Source organism: Mirounga angustirostris, unplaced genomic scaffold (genome assembly GCF_029215605.1).
Source record: "Mirounga angustirostris isolate CCGP_5_RB_7025 unplaced genomic scaffold, mMirAng1.0.hap1 SCAF_15, whole genome shotgun sequence".
In the NCBI taxonomy this organism is placed as follows: domain Eukaryota; kingdom Metazoa; phylum Chordata; class Mammalia; order Carnivora; family Phocidae; genus Mirounga; species Mirounga angustirostris.
Genome location: NW_026991723.1, coordinates 71,850,570 through 71,873,342, shown reverse-complemented (window position 1 = coordinate 71,873,342; position 22,773 = coordinate 71,850,570). Strand labels below are relative to the sequence as shown.

The 22,773-nt window shown below is 39.2% G+C and overlaps 1 protein-coding gene and 1 long non-coding RNA gene across 4 annotated transcripts in view; one reads left to right on the top strand and one right to left on the bottom strand.

Moving 5' to 3' along the window:
- Positions 1-22,773, top strand: part of LOC135362629 (uncharacterized) — a 46,435-nt gene that overhangs the window by 14,259 nt on the left and 9,403 nt on the right. Inside the window, exon 3 of the long non-coding RNA XR_010407532.1 lies at positions 18,492-18,659. This is a non-coding gene — a long non-coding RNA (uncharacterized LOC135362629). The remainder of the gene's footprint in view (positions 1-18,491; positions 18,660-22,773) is intronic.
- The window catches only part of MUSK (muscle associated receptor tyrosine kinase), a 91,044-nt gene continuing 78,763 nt past the window's right edge, over positions 10,493-22,773 (bottom strand). For all 3 annotated transcript variants that reach the window (XM_064578931.1, XM_054509342.2, XM_054509343.2), the window contains 4 exons: positions 18,456-18,657; positions 17,754-17,945; positions 16,447-16,595; positions 10,493-15,303 (listed from right to left, as the gene is read on the bottom strand). In XM_064578931.1, the coding sequence (XP_064435001.1) occupies positions 14,621-15,303; positions 16,447-16,595; positions 17,754-17,945; positions 18,456-18,657 (1,226 nt within the window). In that variant the 3' untranslated portion in view covers positions 10,493-14,620. The remainder of the gene's footprint in view (positions 15,304-16,446; positions 16,596-17,753; positions 17,946-18,455; positions 18,658-22,773) is intronic.

Below are 22,773 nucleotides of genomic sequence, written 5' to 3'. Positions count from 1 at the left end.
CTCAGCAATACTTAAGATAGTTTTTACTTCTGGATTTTGTTCCCAGTTTTAAGGCCTTTATTTCCTTTGCCACAGATGCTTCTGCAGCACCCCTTGACCAAGCCCCCAGGAGAGAGGTGTGCATACCTAAACAGTCCACTCTGGGTAAGAGGGACTCAGGACCGGGTCTGTGCCAATGCTGGGATTTTAGGGTACCTGATAACCTGGAACGTGGTTTACAAGGAGCCACACAGGCCCTAAGTAGGCACGTGTCTGTGGCTCCTTGGGACCTCTCACCACATGAGGAGGGTCCTCGCTGGAGAAGGACCAGAGTGAGGCCCTCTTAATTGTGGGGCCTAAGTCAAGACCCCCTGCTGCCCAGGTCTAAGGTTGATACTGGTCTGTGCTGTGGATTATTCAGAATGAGTGAGACTCACTGGTGCCATTTGATAGATTACATTGTTTTGTGCCAAGCTTGGAATTTTCCTTGCTGAGCAAGTCCTTTTGTGGTGTTTGTGAAATATTATCAAATCGGCTTTTTTCCCCCCCAAATCAGCTTTGAGAACTTTCCTCAGTGTGAGCAAAGATGTGAAATCCTTGAGAAGGGGAAGAGTTATGGTTTACCAAACTTCAACTGGGATACTTTCCCTTTTTCATTTCTGGCACATTGGAGGCATAGAGCTCCAGGAATATTCTTCATCAGAGCTTTGAGAAAAACTTGATTTCTTAAGTGCTGAGGCCCAGGCTGCATCCATGATAGAAATCAGGGACACACTATGGTTTGTAAATAATAAAGAGGATAGAAGATTGTCTCCCTGCTTCTTCGCTTTCTTCTTTCCTTGTCTCTTCTCAGCCTTTGTGACACTTTGAGGACTCCCAAAGCCTGGGAAAATGTGCAACCCCCCTGACTAGGAATCAGTAGTAGCTTAAAAAGGTTTAATGAATGAGCTAAATGTGTGTTGTCAGTGCCACATAGAAAAAAAGGTGGAACCAGGGAGTTTTCATCTCATTTTTTTGGTAGTCAGTAAGGTTAAATTTGGAGAGTCTGTTCTTCCCCCTAAAGTTCGGCTGTTGCTCCAACAAAAAAGGAAGGCAGGGTCTGGGACTGACCAGTACGATTGATGCTGGTACCAGGATTTATGCCGTGTCCGCCAGTGGTACTAAGAGAGGCGGTCAACATGAAAGGCTAATGTGTCATGGTTCTTTAATGACGGGATTGAATCCACAACAGTAAACCCAATAATTAGGAATATTTCCAAGTTGAAAAGTTCAGAAAGTCAAGGAACTCAGACGCTGAATTCAAGGGAGTGATTTCAGCATACTATTTAACCCTTTAACGCCTTCCTCTGTTCCATATTTTGATTGAGTCAACTGAAAAAAATCCAGTGAGAGGGAACATTGCATTAGCAATGGAAACTAGAGAAGGGTATCATTTACAAGTTAGAAACTTTGAGGATTTTTTTGTAAGATAGGAGCAGGTGAACCTGGATTGATGGCTCATGAGGGAAGATGCAGTCAGAAAAGGCCTTCATCCCGCAGAATTCTGTAGACTCCTTTTACCCCGAATGGCAGAGCTGAAGAAGACAGTGGTATAGCGGATGCCTTAAAGCTCCACTCAGATCCCCTTTCCCAGACCCAGAAACCCATCCCCCAGCTGTAATCTAACACCCTTCTCTAGGGGACTGTCCTCCAGTGACAGGAGCTGTCTCATATGATGTTGCCGGAAAGGTCACCTGCTACAGCCCCCTCCCCCTCTGCCCCTGCCCTGGGCTGGCTCCTACCAGTTCAGTCTCCCTTGCTTCTGGGTAGGACAACCTCTGTGGTATAATTCATGCTCAAGAGCTCCCAGTTAGGTCAAGCTGAGGCACACTTCGGCTGAAACCACCGCTTTGCCCAACTCTGTTGTTGCCCAATCCTGCTTCCCTCCCTCCCTAAGGATTTCCCCTGAGAACCCTCCTTCAGCAAATCACCTCAGGTTTGGCTTCTAGGAAACCTGACTTAAAACAGTGACCTAAGAGTGAGTTCTCTAAGGATGGGATCCTGGGCTCAGATCACTCACTGATAGCAACAAGGATCCCATCACTTGGGGTAGGCAGAGTATCAGCAGTCCTTGGTATGGTGGCAGTGGAATGACTAATACATTTATTTGTGGTGAGCAGGTAGAAGTAAATACACTAGTTTGTGTGATGTCCTGGCCTCATAGCACTCATTGCTATTTGGAATGATGTTGTTTAAATCTTTATTTTCATGATTTCATTTGTTCTCCGCTAGGATGAAAAATCCACCACATCCCAAACCTTGTCCATCTTCTTCACTCAGGTTTTCCCAGTACCTACAACAGTGCCTAGCATTTAGTAGCTATTAAGTGATTATTGGTTAAATGAATGAATAGAAGATTCATAGATGGGTCAGAAGAAGGAATGACTGAAGAGGAGATTGGTTATTAGGTGTGAGGGTCAAAATATTTACTGAGATAGCCCCGGACCTGACAAATCAAAAAGTCACCATCCATAGGGTGTGGAGTCCCCCTCTTGCCAGCTGACATTTTAGTTAGTAGATCTAGGGAAATTGTCTCTGTTTAGCTTCTCAAGGGTTTAGCCAAGAAAAATGCTTTCTGCCTCCACTATATCATTCTTCTGTTTCCTGTGTTCTATGTTCTGTCAGCATGACTGCATCTACTTTCTAGCTTCCAGAAATGTATCAAAATCTACAGTCCACTGAGGCCCCAGGTGGTGAGGCAAACACAGGTCCTCCCTCTCCCATCTTGAACTGGAAGCTCATTGAAACATTTACAACTCCACAATAATAACCCTTACTATAATTATTAATATGTTAGGGTTCAAGGCTGCCATGTTATTTGCTGCTTTCTGTTTGTTCTGGTTTTCTGTTTCTCTGTCTTCTTTTTCCTGACTTCCCTCACTGAATAATTTTTAAAATCCCACTTTGATTTATCTATAATGTTCTTAAGTATGTCTCTTTATATAGTTTTGTTATGGCTGTCTAGGTATGACGTTATATGTATGCAACTCAGTCTATTGGTGCTGACTTTCTACCAGTTCAAATGAAGTGTAGAAGCTTTGCCTCTCTCCCCATCCCTTCAGCCTCCTCTTTTCATAATAGAATTGCCTTAAATACTTCCTGGACATACATTTAGAGCCCAGTGGGGATGAAAGTCTTAGCTCCCACCTGGACTTGGGCAGGGTGGAACTGCCTCATTATGAACTGGTGAGGGTGGAAATTCAGGCCCCCACTTGGTTTTTGCTGGCCTGGGTAGAGGTGAGGTCAGTTTTTCTATGGTGTTTGGCTGAAGTAGAACAATTATTGTTTAAATGTTTTCCGTCTTGCTAGGCTGCCCTTTTCCTGGTCCTTTGGCTAAAGAAAGCAACTTAGGGCTTTTTTTTTTTTTTTTTTTTAATGTCCTTTGGTGTTTCTGGGTTGCTAGCTTTTTCAGCTCCAAGTCTGAGATATTTGAAGGAAAAGGAAATCTAGAGAACTCAACATGTGTCAGTCCTTGGGTCTGTCTTCTTCTTACCCGATCTACCACCTTCTTTCCTTTATAATCTCCTTATATTTATTTTATACATGATGTTCATGAGCTTTAGTTGTATTTAGTGGGAGGCACAGGGAAAAGCACATCTACTCTATCTTCCTGGAACTGGAAGTCTGCTGTATAGATTTTTATAGCCTTTGGATGTTGACTCAAATAAATCTATTACCTATTAAAGATATAAAATAAATAAATAAAATAATAAAATAAATATAAAATAAAAATAAATAAATGTTTTATTTATTTTACAAATAAATAAAAATAAAACAATGCAATGGAAACAGGAAGAAGCGGATTGGATCGTTGAGATAAGTGATGTAATGCATTAGGAAATCAATTAAGACATTTATCCTATCTCAGAGGGAAGTGATATAAAATTAATACAGTGATAGTAAAGATAATGAATATGAAGGGCCATCTCAGGACACACATTCTTTGAAGGATTCCAAAAAACTAGAACCGAACAGATGAAGGACAATCAGTAGGAAAGAAATTGTGGAACACACTTGACAATTCACAAAATGACAAAAAAAAAAAAAAAGATTTAGAAAGATGTGAAAAAATCCGTGATATCTCTGGGAATTTTTTAAAAAATTAAAGTAAAGAAAGGCCACAAATATTCTCCCTTATCAAACAGGCTAGTAAAATTTGATGGCATTCTCAGTTAGCCAGAGTATGAGAAATGGGTACTTTCACACATTGCTATTGGTTGTATGAGATCTGGAGGGTAATTTTACAACATACGTTAAATTCCTAAAAATGTTTATTGAGTTTGACCCAATTTTTTCAGTTCTATTACTGTATCCTTAAGAAATAGGGAAAAGAGGGGGGTGCCTGGGTGGCTCAGTCATTAAGCGTCTGCCTTCGGCTCAGGTCATGATCCCAGGGTCCTGGGATCGTGCCCCACATCGGGCTCCCTGCTCAGCGGGGAGCCTGCTTCTCCCTCTCCCACTCCCCCTGCTTATGTTCTCTCTCGTGCTGTGTCTCTCTCTGTCAAATAAATAAATAAAATCTTAAAAAAAGAAAAAAGAAATAGGGAAAAGAGATGAGCAATGATTTAGCTATAGGATGGTTCATGGCAGCTTTCTACATAATAGTAAAAATTAGGCACAATTCTATAGCAAAACCCTTGGAAGGATTTACTGTGCATCAGGCATTTCCTAAGCTTTGTGCACATATTAACTCATTTAATCCTTCCAACAACCTATGAATGAAGTGTTATTATCATTCTCATTTTATAAATGAGGACAATTGAAGGACAGAGAGATTCAGTCAGTTGCTGGGATTTGAGTCAGTGCCTGGGTCCATGCCTCCCACCACTCTCTCTGCTGTCTGTCTAGATAACACTTACGTCCCATGTATATGATGGCTTCTTATACAGCCATTAAAATAATGTCATAAATGTTCATATTTAAAATATAAAAATATGTTCCAAATTGATTATTAATGGAATGCTGGTGAGTTACTAAATAACAAGGCAATCTTGGGGGAAAAAATATAAGGGTAGATTTTTTTAAAGGATTTATTTATTTTAGAGAGATTGAGAGAGCATGAGCAGGAGGGGAGAGCAGCGGAGCCCAATGCCAAGCTTGATCTCATGACCCTGAGATCAGGACCTGAGCCAAAACCAAGAGCTGGTCGCTTAACCAACCTGCCACCCAGGTGCCCCTATAAGTGTAGGTTTTTAAAGTGCAGCATCTAAGTGTAAAAAATTCATGTCAGAGGATTAATGATTCTTCCTTTAGAGCTGTGGTGCCTTGGATTGTGTTGTAGATGCAATGATTTACCTAGGAATGATAAATTCTGGGCAAGTGCCAGATAAATTCACATTTGCTGCACTAAAAGGTCTTTCATAAGAAAAACTGAATTTTCTCCAAATTTCTCTAACATTGGATGAGTAGATGCATATTTCCTTCCAAGACTGTCTTAAGTATTTTAATATTAAAATTATGTTTTCATAAAGCTTTGTAAAACTGATCACTGGAAACTGGGTTTGTCAGCCATAGAAACTGAGATAAATATGTTTTCCTTAAAATATTAGAGGCTTATTTTTAAAAATTATCTTAAAAATTGTGACTTCTCAGGCATTTCCTGGTCTTCTTTGCCTTCTTAGAAACTGAGTTTACTCATGGTTCTTTGCTCTCTCAATGTCACTCCTCTGTAGGTCTTTCTTGCTTCTTCAGTGGTTTTATTCCTCATTGCCTATCCCTTCTGAGAGGCTTTGGGGAATAGACTGAAATCAGGGTGATTCTTTTTTTAGGCTGCCATAAACAAAGCGACCTGAACAGAGTGATATGGGACCGGATGATCTTCAGAGTCTCCTGGGAAGGTGACTTAAATGAACAAAGATAAAATGAATGAACACATGATACTTAATGGACTCTTTTAAGATCCTTAAATATAATACATCCAAATAATTAAAAAAAAAAACCAGGAAGCAAAAATGGAGTTGACCTTAAATCGTATATTTGGTCCATACTTGTGTAAAGCATCAGTTGAAATAAGAGGCATCATACCAAGCACCATGGTGCTAACATTGCTAAAAAAGAAAGTCAGAAAGTAGTGTCACGCCAACGCTTCTAATTTTAATCACAGCTCTAAATAGTTAAGAGCACACCCAGCAAACGGTAGTGTGTATCTAAGTCCGGGTTTTTTTGTGGTTAACATCTCTGACATAACCTTAGACAGTGCAGGTGGTTTCTCTTCTTTGGGGCACAATTCTAAATATGGCGTAACCTTTCCAGAGGCTGTGGTTTGAGAAAAGAGTAATGATGGCGACTTGTGTAATTACAGGTATGATGACGAAGCTTATAAGAAAAACTTGGCCTTTGTGAATCTCTTAGAAGTTTTTAATGAAGAGGGACTCACTAAGGAAGAATGTAAAGGTTTAGAAGTCATGTAATTATTTTCCTTCATCTTTATTTTGCTTTATACTGAGATGATCTTTTAGAAGGCAAGGCAAACATCTAGACACATATTTTCTTCTGCATATAATTACATAATACGCTGAAATAATATACTGAAAACTACTTGTTTCTACGGTGATCGGTACCAAAAGTAAGGTTCATAAATGCATGCATCTTGGTGACAGTGTTACTTAAATAAATCTGAAACAAATAAAAGAATAGTGACCTGAAATACATTTGCTGTAAAGATGTGAAAGCACAAGGACCGGCAAACCCTCCCCGCAGGAAGGCAGACTGTGGCTGAAGAGGGGAGTTGAGTATAGCATCAGGTGCTCGCCTCCTGAATCCCCATAGAGTGACACATAGACCACATTAAAAAGGAAACATGCACACCAGTGTTGCAAATCAGGAATGGGTAACAGGTACAGGCAAGAAACTGGTGAATTCCTGCCAGCTGTAAGGGGAACGGGTGAGGATATTGGACATTATTGAACCAGGCCAGATCTGCCCTCTTGAGAATGAGTATCTAAGTCCACAGCACTGGGACACTAAGCATGCACTCATTCTGGAGGGGCTCTGAGACTCTTCCCTGACACAAAAGACAGTAGCAAGCTGTGTAGAGGTTTTCAGCTTTGCTTCTAGATCAGGCCCAGAAATAGAGCAGAGAGGACGGGGAGGAGGATTTAAAGCTCATTTATAACAGGTTATTAGAAATGTGAGTATGAAGCTGGGGAGAGAGGATGGAGCTAAAGATAAAAATTTCAGCATTTTGTGGTATTTATAGCCTTGCATGAGATGGCTGGATGAGATCACTAGGGGAGAGTATAGATAAGAGAGAGATGCTGCCCAAGGATTGGGCTGGGGCATGTTCTAATATTCGGGGGCTGGGAGAAGAGGGTGGAAAGAAAAATCCAACAAAGAAGATTAAGGAGGAGCAGGTTATTTCTGAGCTATTTAAAATGATTCCAGAAAGCCTTCTTGATCAAAATGGTAGACCTGAACCCTTTCCTTTCATCCCAAGATTTCGCTGATGCAACAGTCCGTGTATATGAATAAGAATACATCTGCATACGTGCTGACACCAATCTAAGTGCCATCACTTTGACAAAGTTTGGAAGGCAGGAAGGTATCTAATATTCTTTTTTTTTTTTTTTAAATCTTTGCAATCTTTTTTTTTTTTTTTTAAAGATTTTATTTATTTATCTGACAGAGAGAGAGACAGGAGAGAGGGAACACAAGTAGGGGGAGTGGGAGAGGGAGAAGCAGGCCTCCCGCCGAGCAGGGAGCCCGACGCGGGACTCGATCCCAGGACCCTGGGATCATGACCCGAGCCGAAGGCAGCCGCCCAACCAACCGGGCCACCCAGGCGCCCCGGTATCTAATATTCTTATTCATAAATAACGCACAGGAAACAGTAAAGCGCACCGTGCAGGACGCTTGAGCCAGCTGTCAGGGGAGGTGGGAAGTGGTTTCACCAGAGTAAAGACTCCAGGCTCTGAGTCAGCACTTCCAGAGGGCAGGGATGGGCTGTGGGTTGTCAATCAGGGTGGTGAGCGAGAGGCTTGCATACAGAACAGGGGGACCGAGAGGCTTCACCAGCAGCGGGAGCCCTATGAAATGCTCTCTGAATAGGTTGGAAGATTTGCCTGGAAGAGGCCCTTGGTTGGAGTTTTGAATCTAGGTAGAGAGACAGAGTAGAATATGGAAAGAATCTTAGACTCTCACAGGGGATTAAAGAGGTGAAGGAAAAACAGCTTTCTCCAGAAGTGAAATATACTGAAGTATTCTATCCTCAGCGTAGAGGCTTTTCATCACTTTGGCAACTGTGGGAGTTCTAACTCAGCCTGCCTACGCCCTCCCCACGAACCACATACTCAGAGCCCACAGGTAGCCATTCCATTAAAAAGAGACCTGCTGCATGAACAGACCAACAAATCCGCAGAGGAAGCCCGCTCTTGTTACCAATATGAATCAAAACAGCTCTTCATTTGTAATTATGTGTATTAAATCAATGATCACAAGACATTTGTGGAAAACAAAACCATGAGAGAGGAGAGGCAGAAGAAAGGAAGAAAAAAGTAATGTAAAGAACAGAAGAGGGGCACCTGGGTGACTCAGTCGTTAAGCGTCTGCCTTCGGCTCAGGTCATGATCCCAGGGTCCTGGGATCGAACCCCGCATCGGGCTCCCTGCTCCATGGGAAGCCTGCTTCTCCCTCTCCCTCTCCCACTCCCCCTGCTTGTGTTCCCTCTCTTGCTGTGTCTCTCTCTGTCAAATAAATAAATAAAATCTTAAAAAAAAAAAGCACATAAAAACTCTGACATTTTAAATGATACTTTATCCATAAAATAGAGGAAATGAGAATTAATGGATATTAAAATACATTATAAAATCGAAATAATTGAATATCATTATTACTTTGGCAATACTTATTTACATCATCGTGTTATTGTAGATCTTTCTTTTTTTCAGGATTAGAATCAACCTATTGTCAACACTCAAATCTTAATTTGTTGCAGAACCAAATGCAAATATTATAGACCCTGACTGCATAGAAACAGGTGTACAGCTGACAACGTGCAAGGGGGAGGGAAAAAGTAGTGGAAGTGTTGGAGCTCTAACTGTATCTTCCATAGTCCAGAAGCAGTGGTGGATCTTTAAGTGTATCTTTTAAAGTATAATGATAGACAATATAACTGATAGTAAGTTAACTAACATATCTCAGAAACTTGAGAGGAGTTTGAGTAAAAGTGTTCTGAACTGCCCATCTTTTATGAAGGGAGATATTACATACCTTTTCTAACTGATCGATTCAGAAAGAATATTTGTTAGGAAGTAAGTGTATTTGTTAGAGTTGCAGTGATAATCACCAGAAGAGCTGAAACCAGAAATGGGTAAAGTGGTTTGCACTTAGGCTAGGACTAGAGATGAATCAGAAGAGGGGATCTTTTATTTTTTATTTGTACCCTTCTTAGGAGTGTTTAAAAAAATAGGTGTGTGTAGTGCTATTATTAATAAGGAACCATTATTTTAAAATAAACTCACCAGGATCATAGAGGAAGAAACTCCTCTAAGTTTTTGAAACTATCGTAATACTGATAACCAAATTCTAACAAAGAAGAAAATGATAAACTTTTAGTTTTATGAGCTTATAAATGCTGATGCAAATTCATGTTAACAAAATAGGTTTGGTAGTAAATTAAAAGATTGATGTGACACATCCAAAGAGAGTTTATTCCCAGAACATAAAGATATTTCAACATTTGGAAATCAATTCATACATTTCTACTTATTAATGGATTAATGAAGGAAAAAGCCACAGTCATCTCAATAGATTAAAAATTCAACATTCTTTCCTGATTAATAAATTCTTATAGTAAAAGACAAATAGAAATACACATTTTCGATGTGATAAAAGTGGTTGAATCACGTATGACAAAATTTAACTCCTTAATATATAAAGTGCTTTTCCAAAGCAACAAGAAAAAGATACACCCAATAGAAAAATAATAGTAGGAGGCAAATCAGAGTAAATCAATTATCCTCAAAACATTAAAAAAATATTCAACGATATCTCATTTAAAGAAATGTAAGCATAAGCTACAAAATAAAAATTTTAAGCTATTATATTTGCAACTATTGAAATGCTCAATACTGGAGAATTTGAAAGAAACAGCCTCACATTCTTATCTAGTTGAAAGATGTATATGTTGATAAAATAATTCTGGAAGATAACTTGTCAATATTTTAAAAAGCATTAAAAGTATATTATATCCTTTGATCTAGAAATTACATTTCTAGAAGTTATATCTAAAGAAATCACTTGAGATAAATATTCACACAATTTAGCAAAAAGATTAATAGAATATTGTATTTATAATGAAAAATAAAAATAAATGTCCAACAATGAAATAATAGTTAAATATTGTAGGTCCATATGATAGAATATTATTCAACCACCAAAAGTGATGTTGCACATGAATACTTGTTGATATGGAAGATGTTTATGATATATTCAGTGAAAAAACAAAGCTTAAAATAATAGTATGATCTTGTTTTCCTTTAAAATGATTCTCTATATCTAGCTAGCTAGCTCTCAAGCTATCATTTATCTATTTACCTACTACTTATGCATCTATCTGAAAAAAGCTGGAACAATATCATGATGTTAATGTTAGTTACCACTGGTTGGTATTCTTTCATTTTCTCTATTGTACATTGTATATTATTGTATATTATTTTTTCTTTTCAAAAAATAAACAAGTATTGCTTTGCAATAAAGTAAATGTTATCTTAAGGTAAAAGTGTGTATATTTTTTCCCTTTTGTTTAAACTATGACAAAGGATTAATACTCTTTTCATAAAATTACTCTTGCAAGTCAATTAGAAAAATGAACAACACAGCAGAAAAATGGGCTCTAGATGACTCTCAAAATAAAAACCATAAATGACCTAGGAACAAGAAAAATTCAACCCCACTAGTAATTTAAAAAATAAAATCAAAATGAGATAATCTTTTTCTATCACCAACAGACAAGTCTTCTAAAAAGTAGAGAATTCTCTGTGACAGCAAATGTTTAGGGCTATGAGATCATTTGTACAATGCAGATGGGAACAATACTTCTAGAGAATATGATAATACATAACAAAAGCCTTAATGTTGTACATGCCATTTGGCCCAGACATTCCCTTTCTCAGAGTTTCCATAAAGAGATAATTATGGACATGTGCAAATAAGGATGACCATTACAATATTGTTTGTAATAGTGAACATTAGAAAAGACTCAAATGTTCAAAAATAAATTAACTAAATTATGGTATATCCATAAATTGGAATATTATTCAGAAATTAAATTGGACTTTAGAAGAAAGGTTAATGACATGTAACGGTTTATAACATATGGCAAAATGGAAAGAAGTGTTCTTTTTCTGCTTCTTTACAAACCAGGGAATGCGTTTTTTCGGTGCCACCTGCAACACCCTGGTGCTCTTGTCACATCTGATACTCAACCACTTAAGATGGCTTGTTGGTGCTTGTTCCAACACTTGGTAACAATGATGCTCGGTCTCTCTCTTGTCTCTCCTTATGAATGTATACAGTGATTTTACAATGGGAAAGATCTACATTTAACAAAGAAAACAGTACTGGTATGTAATGGGTCTGTGTTCCTGAGATACAGAACCTTAACATGAGCACAGAGCAAATAACCTTACATGACTTGAAAATGTACTTAGAACTAACAACAACAACAACAACAACAAAATCTGCCATTTATTTGATCTTTTGATTAAATCAACAATGCCAAAATATACTTTTTTTGCTATTTAAGATTTGGAGAGGAAATTAATAGTATAAGGGGTATAGTGTGTGCTTTGAAACTCCATGCAAATTACAAATCACCTCCATAGAGTCATCGAGATTCAGTTGTTCCCTCTACAATCATTGGCAACACCACAGTATGGTGATTGAAAGCTCAGCCTCTTTTGGTCATACACTAGGCTCTGTTGCTTTGTGTGCTTGGGTCAGTTACGCAATCTCTCTTTGCCTGTTTCCTCACCTAAAAATGGGCATATAACAATAGTACTGACATTGCAGGGATAGTGTACAATTAAAGATACTATATTTAGAGGCCTTAGAATGTATATGGTAAGCATTCAGTAAACGCTAGCTGAGAGTATTATTTTTATGACTACCATTATTATAAGGGGATTTCTGCTTATTTTCGTTTTCAGTTACTTTAAGTATTTAATAAAATTGAATGGTTTCCATCATATTTACTTGCTTACTCGTTCACTCACTGTACTTCCTGATATCTTTATGATTTGTTTGCTTTGGGATCTTGACTATCAGAGCCTAAAACACACAGACAGGGAATCCAGGAGGCTGTAGAAGCCATGAGGAAGAGACAGGAAAGTAAGGGCAGTGATTCAGCAGTAGGAGGGAAACAGAAAAGAGCTCAAAGTGGCAGATGATAGAACCAGGCTATGGACACCTGGTTTGAGGGGCAACATGACTCCTGCATCACAAGCCACACGCTGGGTACTGAGTACCTGTCCTGACCCTGATTTTCTGTGGGCTGGCTTTTCTGGTTGGCTTGATTTCCATGTCTTTCTTTTATAATAAAACTTTCTCAGCTGAAGAAACCTGAAAACATCTTAGAAGTTTGCAGAGCATATATGGCACGCATGTCTGAACCAGGTTAAGGATGCCATGGATAACTACACGAAAGATCCACACGGGATGCTGGCCCTCTCCAGCTTTTCTGCTTTATTGGCCTCTTGGCCTTTTGTTTTGGACACAGGCTACAACCTTATTCTTCAACTAGCCCTTTGGATGACTGTCTTAATTTTGGACTTACAATCCTGACTTTGATCCAAAGCACCCCTCTGCGTCTCAATACTGAATTATGACTTCTCTATGATGAATTGGAACTCTGAATAAGCATGTCCTCCTGTTGTCATAGCCATGGAATCTGCTTGGGACTGAAATGGAAGGAAGGTTGTGATAGAGTCTGAGTAATGGGCAGTTGGATCGAAAGGCAAGGGACATGAGCAGGAGGGTTTTAGAAAGTAAAACTGATAGAATGTCAGGGGTGAAGAAGAGGGCAAAGTCCAGGGTAATTTCTATGTTTTTGTCTTGGTTGCCCAGAGGGACTATGAACAAGAAATGGCAGGTTTTCCAGTAAAGAGGACAAGTTGTTGCATGGAGGCAGATTTGGAGATTTCAGGTGGATTCTTCCAGCAGACAGTTGAAAATCTACTTTTAAGAATTCAGACCATTTCTCCATGTCCTAACTACCAATTAGTTTGAATTAAAATAAGTTGGTCTACAGTAGATTGCTATTTTCTCTTCCCCGTTTATTTGTTTTTTCAGGAGAATTTGGGTTCATACCATTTCAGAAAAAAATTCATATTATTCACGTTGACCTTAGAAAAAGATGTATCATGTGGCAGGTCCTCTGAAAAATCTGTGCACCAGGGATCTGAGTTCTGGAGGTTGGTTGGTTGGTTGGTTGGTTGGTTTGCTTCCAGAATCAAAATGTAACAAGATTGGGTTAGTAGCCCTGCAAAAAGTTGATAAATAACACTATATTAGTTCTACTGCCTATGGTATTGGTTTCTAGCAAGAAAAAATGTCAGAATGCACAAAAACATCAACTTTTAAATAACTCAGAGCCACAAGACCATCTTGTGACATCTCGTAAACTATGGTTTAAGGGATTTAATAGTCTGTGGCAATAAATTAATGGATGACAAATTTGAAATGCATAGCTTCAGAAGCCAGTACAGAAGAAAACGGTATTACTTTGCAAAAGTTACATACATCCTACAGTGTTACTTTAAAAGTTGCTACTCTGTCAGGGTATTCATTGTATATATGAGGTAAAAAGAAAAAAAACAGATAACCAAAAAAAGACAAAGTCCTGGAAAGTGAAAGAAATAAAATTAAAGCAAAGGAAAAGATACCAATAAAAATTTCAAAGAAAAAGGTAAATTAATGAGACAAAGTTTTTTTCAGAAAAACTGTAGGAATAAAATAAGCAGATGAAATTTATGGCAAGGGCACACAAAGGGAAAACTTCCACAGGAGAAGCAGCAGAGACAGAAAAGGAAACTAAAAATCACAATCAGAATACAGCCTTACTAATTTGTCACTTTATTCCTTAGAAGCCCTCTCAATAAAGTATAGCCACAACTTTGTAGATTACAAATATAAAATTAGGCATAAACGCGAGAAATAAATTCAATAAGAAAAACAAACACCAGCACCCATCTTTAGGTGGGGAGACAATGAATAGTTTTTCCTTCTTAGCGTTCTGTACTTGACCTGAATGTCTCCCAGGAAGATACTTTCATAATGGACGGGAATTACTCTATTAAAAATGAAGCTCTGTATCACATTTCGTATTAAAATTTAACGCATCACAGTCTGACTCTGCCGCCAGCCAATTCAGGGACCGAAGAGGATGCCATCTTCTTCCGGACACGAAGCTTAGGCGGCCTTTGCAATGGTGGACCCCGGATGGGTGGGGCTTCCGCGTGAGTTCTGCGCAGGCTCGGTTCTGGCCGAGACACAGACCGCGCATGCTCCTGGCGTCCGCCAGCCCTCCTCCGGGTCTGGAGCCCGGGCGGGGGCCTCTGAGAGGCCGAGAGGGGACCGCGGCGTTTCCCTGGGCATCCCTGCGCCCTCAGACGCTCAGCGTCCCCTCCGCCCTCTCGCACATCCGTTGCAGGATGCGGTGAATGCTGGCGAAGCTGGGCCTGTCGGCGGGCAGCTTGCTCCAGCAGAGGCGCATCAGGTTGTACAACTCCAGGGGGCAGTCCTCGGGGCAGGCGAGGATGTGGCCGTCGCGCACGTAGTAGATGACCTCCTCGTGGGCCATGCCGTAGTAGGGCTGCAGGCCGTACGAGAAGATCTCCCACAGCACCACGCCGTAGGCCCACACGTCCGACTCGGTGGTGTAGCGGTTGTAGAAAATGGACTCGGGGGGCATCCAGCGGATGGGGATGGCGTCGTTTTCGTTGGCTTTGTAGTAGTCCGCCGAGTAGATGTTCCTGGAGAGGCCGAAGTCGGCGATTTTCACCACCATGTTCTCGCCCACCAGGCAGTTCCGGGTGGCCAGATCCCGGTGCACAAACTTGCGCTCCGAGAGGTAAGCCATGCCGGCGGCCACCTGCCTGGCGATGCAGAGCTGCTCGGCGCAGGAGAGGGGCGGCGGGGCAGGGCTGGACGCCTGGGCCCTCCCGGACAGGTCGCCGTGACTGGGGCTGCACCCGCTGTGCGGGGCCATGCTGCGGAGGAACTCGTTGAGGTCGCCATAGGCCATGTATTCGAAGAGCAGGCACATGGGTTTCCCGACTGCACACACGCCTGCAACCGACATCACGGGCCTTGTTAGGCGGGGTGTCTACCGTGCCTAAGAAGCCAAGGACCAAGACCAGAAAACAGGGGGCCCTGGCTTTCTGTGGACAGCATCACAGCCCAACCCTGACCCCATTTGTGTGTGTCAACATCTCCCATTTTCCTTTTAAGATTCGGCTTATCTGTCACTCCCGCTAGAATGCCTGGGCTCCCCCCACTACCCATCAGATGTTCCTTCTATCGGCCTAGGACCTGCCATCCCGTGACAATCACCTATTTGTCTGAGGTTTCTCCTCCGACATGTTAGCACTTCGAAAGCAGAAATATGTCTTACTCTTTTTTTAAATCCCACACGCCTACGAGGTGTCTGGTACAGCAAGTGCTTGGTACGTGTTTGGTGAGTGAATTTAGGAATGGATGCTTGCTTTGAGCATGTAATGTTCCGTGTTTCTGCTCCTTCTGTGGAGAAGGATGATAAGGAAGATGTTGTATGAAATTTGGAAAGGATGGCAAAAACAATCCAAAATCTTAGGTGAGGTACTCAGTGAAACATTTCAAAATATAGGTACAATGTTGGTTCTAGAAAGAAAAAAAAAATGTTCATATAAATAGAGTCTCACATTTAGTGCCAGGAGGACATTTGCAAATCTTAAATTCTTGCTGTATGTGAGAGGGAAATAGGACACCTTGAAATATTAGATCATTTGGGCACAACTTCACATCACTGTAAAAATAGATTATGAGATCTAGGATTCTTTTTTCAGGCAAAAATTAGAAGTCTGTTCAAAAAGGAAGAGAAATAATGAATACCATTATCTTAGCTTTTTTATTTTGGGGCTGGTTTTTAATTCCAGGGATTTAGCAATCAGTGTATTTGTAGGTTCTAGAGAGAAAATTAAAGAAATGACAACATATCTTTCTGAGCAATTAAAAAAAACCCAGTTTTTTGAACTGAGGTAATTTAATACAATGTTCTGCTCCCTGGTGCAGAAAATATTATATGGGAAGGAACAGAGATGTCTTTCTGATGAAGAAGTAAAGGAAAAGGCACAAGTGCAGGATGAAGAAGGAAAACTTGGGAAGCCTCCGTTTTGCAATAAATGTAAATAATTGCAATAAATGCAATACATTTCTTCATTTCTATTTTCATACCTAAGAGTTTCACAATGTTAGGGTTATCAAACTCTGCCATGAGGGCTGCCTCCCTCTGAAAGTCTGCTTGCATATCTGCTGAGGCTTCTTCTTTGAGCATCTTCACTGCCACCATTGTGAAAGGTTCATATGGAAGTAAGCCTGGAGCCCTGAGAGATACATTTATTTAGGAAGAAATCAACGATCAGGAACATGATACGTATCCACATTCATCTACCCACATTCATATATATTCCCTCCACTTTTGCAACCTTTCCTAGAGCCACAGAATCAAAGAAAGATGGCAGTAGTAGACTACTTAAAACTTCTGGACGCCAATTAATAAAAATCACTGGGACTATTTTCAACACAGGTTGTTTGAAAAATGCATTATCTGTAAACGTCAGGAATTCTAAAGTACACAGATCCAATGAGATTGTCATTACCGCCCTAAACCTTTGATCCCTGGCCAGAATCTAAATTCCTGGAAGGCAGGGACCATAGCTTACTCATTTTTATATCCTTCTGAAGCTAAAATGGTGCCTTGCATATATTTGGTTCCCCATAAGTATTTGTGTGAGATTTTCATTAATCATGTAACCTGCATAGCAGGGCCACTATGAGTGGCAGTAAGGTTGTGTCCTGCCCAACACCAGGACAAAATGACAGTTGGTGATTAAAACCAAGTCCACATTCTCTGGCCCAGCTGTGTGTCTGTGAGCCACATCCATGCAGAAAGGGTATTTCCTTCCAATTCACACAGAAGCAATAAATGGGCTAGCGTTGGCCCTTATACATACTCTTTCCTTGAGCTCATTGTTTTCTGTCATTTTTGCATTGTTTTTCCCCTTTTTGGCTTTGCCATTCCATGGACATCTATTTAATATCTACACATGTCAGGCTCTGAATTCTTAAATGGAAATACTAGTTCAAAGTAGATTTTAAACAGAGTGGAGAATACAGCAAAAGAAAATGGAAGAGAAATAAATTTTACAATTATTTACTAAAAACAATGCAAGAAATTATGATTAAATGTATGATAAAATTATTTTCTGAAAAGGAAATATAATTAAACTTTGCTAATTGCTCATAATTTGAACACTACATAAATGAAGATTCTGTCCTTCTACCCAGCCCTATTTTTCAGCAGAGAGGAAAAATTATTAAGATTCAAGGTACAGTCCTCAGTAAAATGAGGTTAATGATGTGAAAAATTATTTGATAATAATTATCACACATACAGCCCAGGCATCAAGGTAGTGGTGGTCTGGTAACTTTTCAGACACAACATATTTCCACGGAAAGATTTTTCACATGGGTAACTTTACCTTGCTTGAAAGACCCTTCCAAATGCTCCCTCTCCAATATCTCTCACATATTCAATGTTATTCCTTGGGTACTCCAGGCTGAGCAATTTGGGATTGAGAAGGAGTGGCATCCTCTGGTACATGGGGTTGGGATGAAGTCTGTCTAGCAAGAGCTCAGAAGGAAGAGTAGTGAGGGTTACTGCCGCAGATTCTCTGTAGGGAAGACAGGGAAGACCAATGATAAGCTCAGGATCAGGTGAGATCTTTGTATTCGGGCTTGGGTTTTAAAGAGATACAATGTTAGGAGGAAACAAAACAAATTATACTAAGGCAGCTGAAGATCCTTCAGATTTAGAGCAAGAAATATTTTCTTGGGTCTGGGAGTCAAAAGGTACCTTTTCTTAGGAATTTTGTCACTATCCAATCTGACATGGCAATGGGGCTGGGGCTGGGGGCAGATGGGGAGCAGGGATAGCCATATTCTTCCAAATTATTGTTTAGATCCTATCTGCTGTGAAAAATTAACCTTAGAACGTGATCCTATGCAAAAAGTTACTGATATTTTTAAAGATCATGGTGGGGTGCTTCATCTTAAAGCAAGGCAATGGATGTCATAGAGACTGGCAGTGTTACATATATCTCTCCTCCTGTCCCCAATTCCAATATTAAATTTGTAAGTTTTAAAATATTACTACATGTGGTTAGCTTAAATTAGAATCTCACCTTTTCTTATTTTTCCATTGTTTTCGTCTTCGGCAGCAATAAAGAGTAGTTACCGTAAGAAGCACAAATATGGCAAAGCTGGACATGATGGAGATTATTACAGTCATGGAGTATGTAGGTGAGACAGAGAAGGAGGAAGAGGAAGAGGAAGGCAAGTCTGGAATGTCCACGCTTGGCTTTGAGGATGTCATGGGTGGGAATGCTGTAAGTAAACAAAATTCTTTTCATTCATTCTTAAACGTTTAAGAAGCAATCTTTGCATTCAAGCAGTCTTCACTGAAGTCAAATAAATTTTGTAAACTAAATTTAATTTTAAGAATATGGTTTCATGGATTAGGTTCTCCCTGGTTATATATCTATAAAGTCCAAGTGTAAGAATCCAGAGATCCAGTTGTAAGTCAATCCAATTTACAGAATCACAGAATTTTAAAGACGAGACCCAGGGAAAGGAACTATTTCTTCCAAGACAAATGCAGATCCTGGGCTGGTGCTCTTTACACTGCATCATGTTGTTTATGACCTGACGATTGTGGACCTAAGTAAGTTATTAAATGAAATAATTTCATGAAATTGTATTTGACGTCAGGATCATCAAAAGCTGAGCTTTTATACACATTTACTGTTGATTTACAAAGAAAACAAAAATAATAGAAGATGATGAAGAGTGGAAATATAAGGACACAAATGAGAAGTTAGTTCATCCAAAAATTGAGCTCCTGTCAAACTCCTATTAAAAAGGTCAGTGCAATATGAAAACAAGGCAAAATCTGCATTACCCTGGAAACCAAAAGATGCCATGTTCGTATCACTCTGTAGAGTGCAAAGTCCTCTGTGTATCTATTAAAACAAACTTATTAATTTATATTTTATATTCTTTTAATTGACTGAGTAAAGACAAAAACATGGATACAGAGTATCTTAATAATATAATTGACAAGAATGTTCCTAATAGCAAACAGTGTACTTTGTACCCTACATGGAGAGAATAAACCCTGTTTTCAAATATTTGCGGAATACTGACAGACATGATCTTTTGTCAGGCCACACAAATAAATCTCAAATTTCAAAAGCAGAAATTATGCGGATTTATTCTGACTAAAATGCAATTAACAATAGACTAAGTAAAATCCGATAGGACATCTAAAAAAAAATTCAATAACTTTTCACTTAAAGAGTGAAAAGTAGCCATAGAGACAGATTAGAAAACAACTTCCTGATAGAGTATATGAGCTTTGGCCAAAGCCGTGCTCGGTGGTAAACTCATAGAGTTATCTCTCTCCATTAGATAAAAAGGATGAAAGTGAATGAGCTAGACATTTAACTCAAGACTTTGGAAAAGAAACACAAAAACTACAGAAAACAGAGAAAAATAGCTGATAAAGTAACAACCATGTACAAGCAGAAATTAATAAGTTAGAATACACATACCACAAATGCTAGAATTTAAAAATAGGTCAATAGTTGGTCTTAACATTTATAAGGTAGTCTAATCAGTGGAATTTTAATTTTTAAAAGACAAGAAAGGCACAAACATACAAAATTAGGAATGGTAAAGGAGTTATGACAGTAGATTGAAATAAAAATGCAATAATATGTAATTATGCAGTTACAATTTTTTAAATCTTTAGAAAAAATGTTAGGACCATTTACCAAATTTGAAAAATCAGAAAATCTGAAGGTAGTCATAACCAGGAAATTTAAAAGTCATTGTAGAATTATGGATACATTCTTTTGGTCTTGGAAGAGATAAAATTTCCAGATTTTATAAAATGTTCCAATACGAGAAAAATCTATCAAATTATTGTAGAAAGTTACTATAATACTAACGTCACAACCTGGCAATGTTAGCATAAAAGAAAAGTGCATACAGAGATTAAGGAACATAGATTTAAAAAATCCTAAATGAGATGTTAGCAATTGGCTGCAATATAGTAAAAGAATTATGTGTTTGATATAAGTAAATATATTAATATAGCACATCACAAAGTCAAAAGAAAACTTTTATTGCAGTAGATGCCTAACGCCATTTGAAATAGGACACTTATAAAAGTGATGACAAGTGGGCAGAGATTTCAAGGGGTGCCTATGGATGACTTTTTAATGTAGGAGTGGACACAGTTTCTATGGCCTGAGCACCAATGGCTAGCAAATGGTTTTAGAGCTCGTGGAGACCAAGCTTGGTCACTGCTGTGGCAGGAAGACCATCAGCTCAGGCACTGGAACTGGAAGAATGGCTCAGCAGTGCATTCTTGCAGGAGCAATGACAGTATTTCTTATCAGGTATCATAGCAATGGTGGACTTTGACTTCCTAGGTTCCTTTATGATTGGCTTGAAAGCTGAACTGACTTTCTTTGGACTGAGTCATCTGAAGGTTTTTTGGGTTTTTTTTTTAATAATCAATCCAAGATGGGTGGGGAGGGGGGCTTAAATTGCAAAGCTAAACTTCCTGCTAATAATAAAGTAGGAGCAAGCATTGAAAGACAGGAAGTGGTGACTATTTTTGTACCTGGATTTTATAGGGCAGTTCAAACCATATTTAACACGTGAGGGAATGTAATGTAATTTGTAAAATTGGTAGTGTAATCTCATTAGTAAATATAAGGATAATTTTTTGTCAAAAATATCAGACATGGGGCACCTGGGTGGCTCAGTGGGTTAAGCGTCTGACTTGATTTCGGCTCAGGTGGTGATCTTGGGGTCGTGAGATCAAGCCCCGCATCGGGCGCCACGCTCAGCAGGAGGTCTGCTTGGGATTCTCTCTCTCCTTTTCCCTCTTCCCCCCACCAAAATAAATAAATAAATCTTTAAAAAAGTATATCAGACATATTAAGAGAATAATCCATGATGACTTAGTAAGATTTATTTTTAAAGTCAAAAATTGGCATTGTTTGAATAATAATTTTGCTTTGTGGATTTAATTATATCTTCCTTTCTGGATAGTTTTGTTATTCCTTGTTTATTGCTTCTGATCTATTTGCCGTGGCCTTCCCTAGAGTGATCGATTATCTCTTTGGATCCAAATTACCAACCTGGATCTTCTTCTTTTTGTCTTTTTTTCTCTCATCAATTTTATCTCTACCCTTTCCCTTTGAACATCAGGGGAATTTTTATTCACTTATTCATCCATACATTAATGTATTCACTAAGTTAACATTGATGTTGGGTATCAAGAATACTGTGGTGGACATGACAAGTCTTTGTGTTCAAGTATTTAGCTGGGAAACAATTAGTAAATCGATAATTATAATAGAATGTAGGAAGTGTTATAAGACTGATTAAGCTTGTGAACATCCAGGGGCAACTCAACTCCAGGTCTAGGCATACTAGGTAGGTTTTCTAAAATGAATAATTTTAAGTTAAGTGTAAAGGTTGAATAGGGAATAACCAGTTGAAGGTGTATGTGTGTGGGTGGAGCAGGAGGAGAGGGGGGCGGGGAGGGAGGTAGTATTCCACAAAGAAGGAATAGCATATCTCAGGGTCCAAACCAAGCAGTTGTGGTGCTTTCCTAAAGGTGCACCTAAAAGTTTCCTTGTTGACTGGGGGACTGTGTATAGGTAGGGCTGCAGATACTGGGTCTGGGTCATAAAAGGCCTTGTATGCCAAGGTAGATAATTTGGACTTTGCCCTGCAGTAAATGGAGAGAATCATCAGTGGGATTAGCATTGGTGGAGTAGTATGATCAGCTTTTTGCTTCAGAAAGATCATTTGCCTGCCTGCAGCCTGACTTCCCTTGCTGATTTCACGCTACCAGGACAAAGTCCTGAATACTGGACTTTCCAGAGTTGGAAAGAGATGTTCAGTAACACACCTTTATATAGGATTTCCACCATGCAGATAACAGGGATAAAGAGAAAAATCTCAAAGTTTCTTTCTAAACAGAAGCAGCAAATTGCTTATAGGAAAAAGTAACCAGACTCATACCGGATGACCAGTCATTTTCAAAACTAGAAGCTAGAAAGGAGTGAAATCACATCTGTATATTACTGAGAGAAGAGGAATGTCACTCAAGAATGTATCCAGCTAATATAGCTTTCAACTATTCAGGTGAGAGAAAGCTAATCTGAAGATCTGTTGGGATACCTGGGCTCTGTTACCCACAAACCCATCTGAGGAAAAACATAAAATGTGTACAGCCCTATTGAATTCAGGAATAGTGAAATGCCTGCTAAAGAGACAAAGTAAATAGTACAAAGACATTGCAAGCTCAAAAAGATATTTCACCTCAGCAAAAAAAAAAAAAGTTATAAAAATGAAAACTACTGAAATTCTACTCTGTGTGTTCAAGCAAAAAAAAAAAAAAAACTTCCATCACCCTTC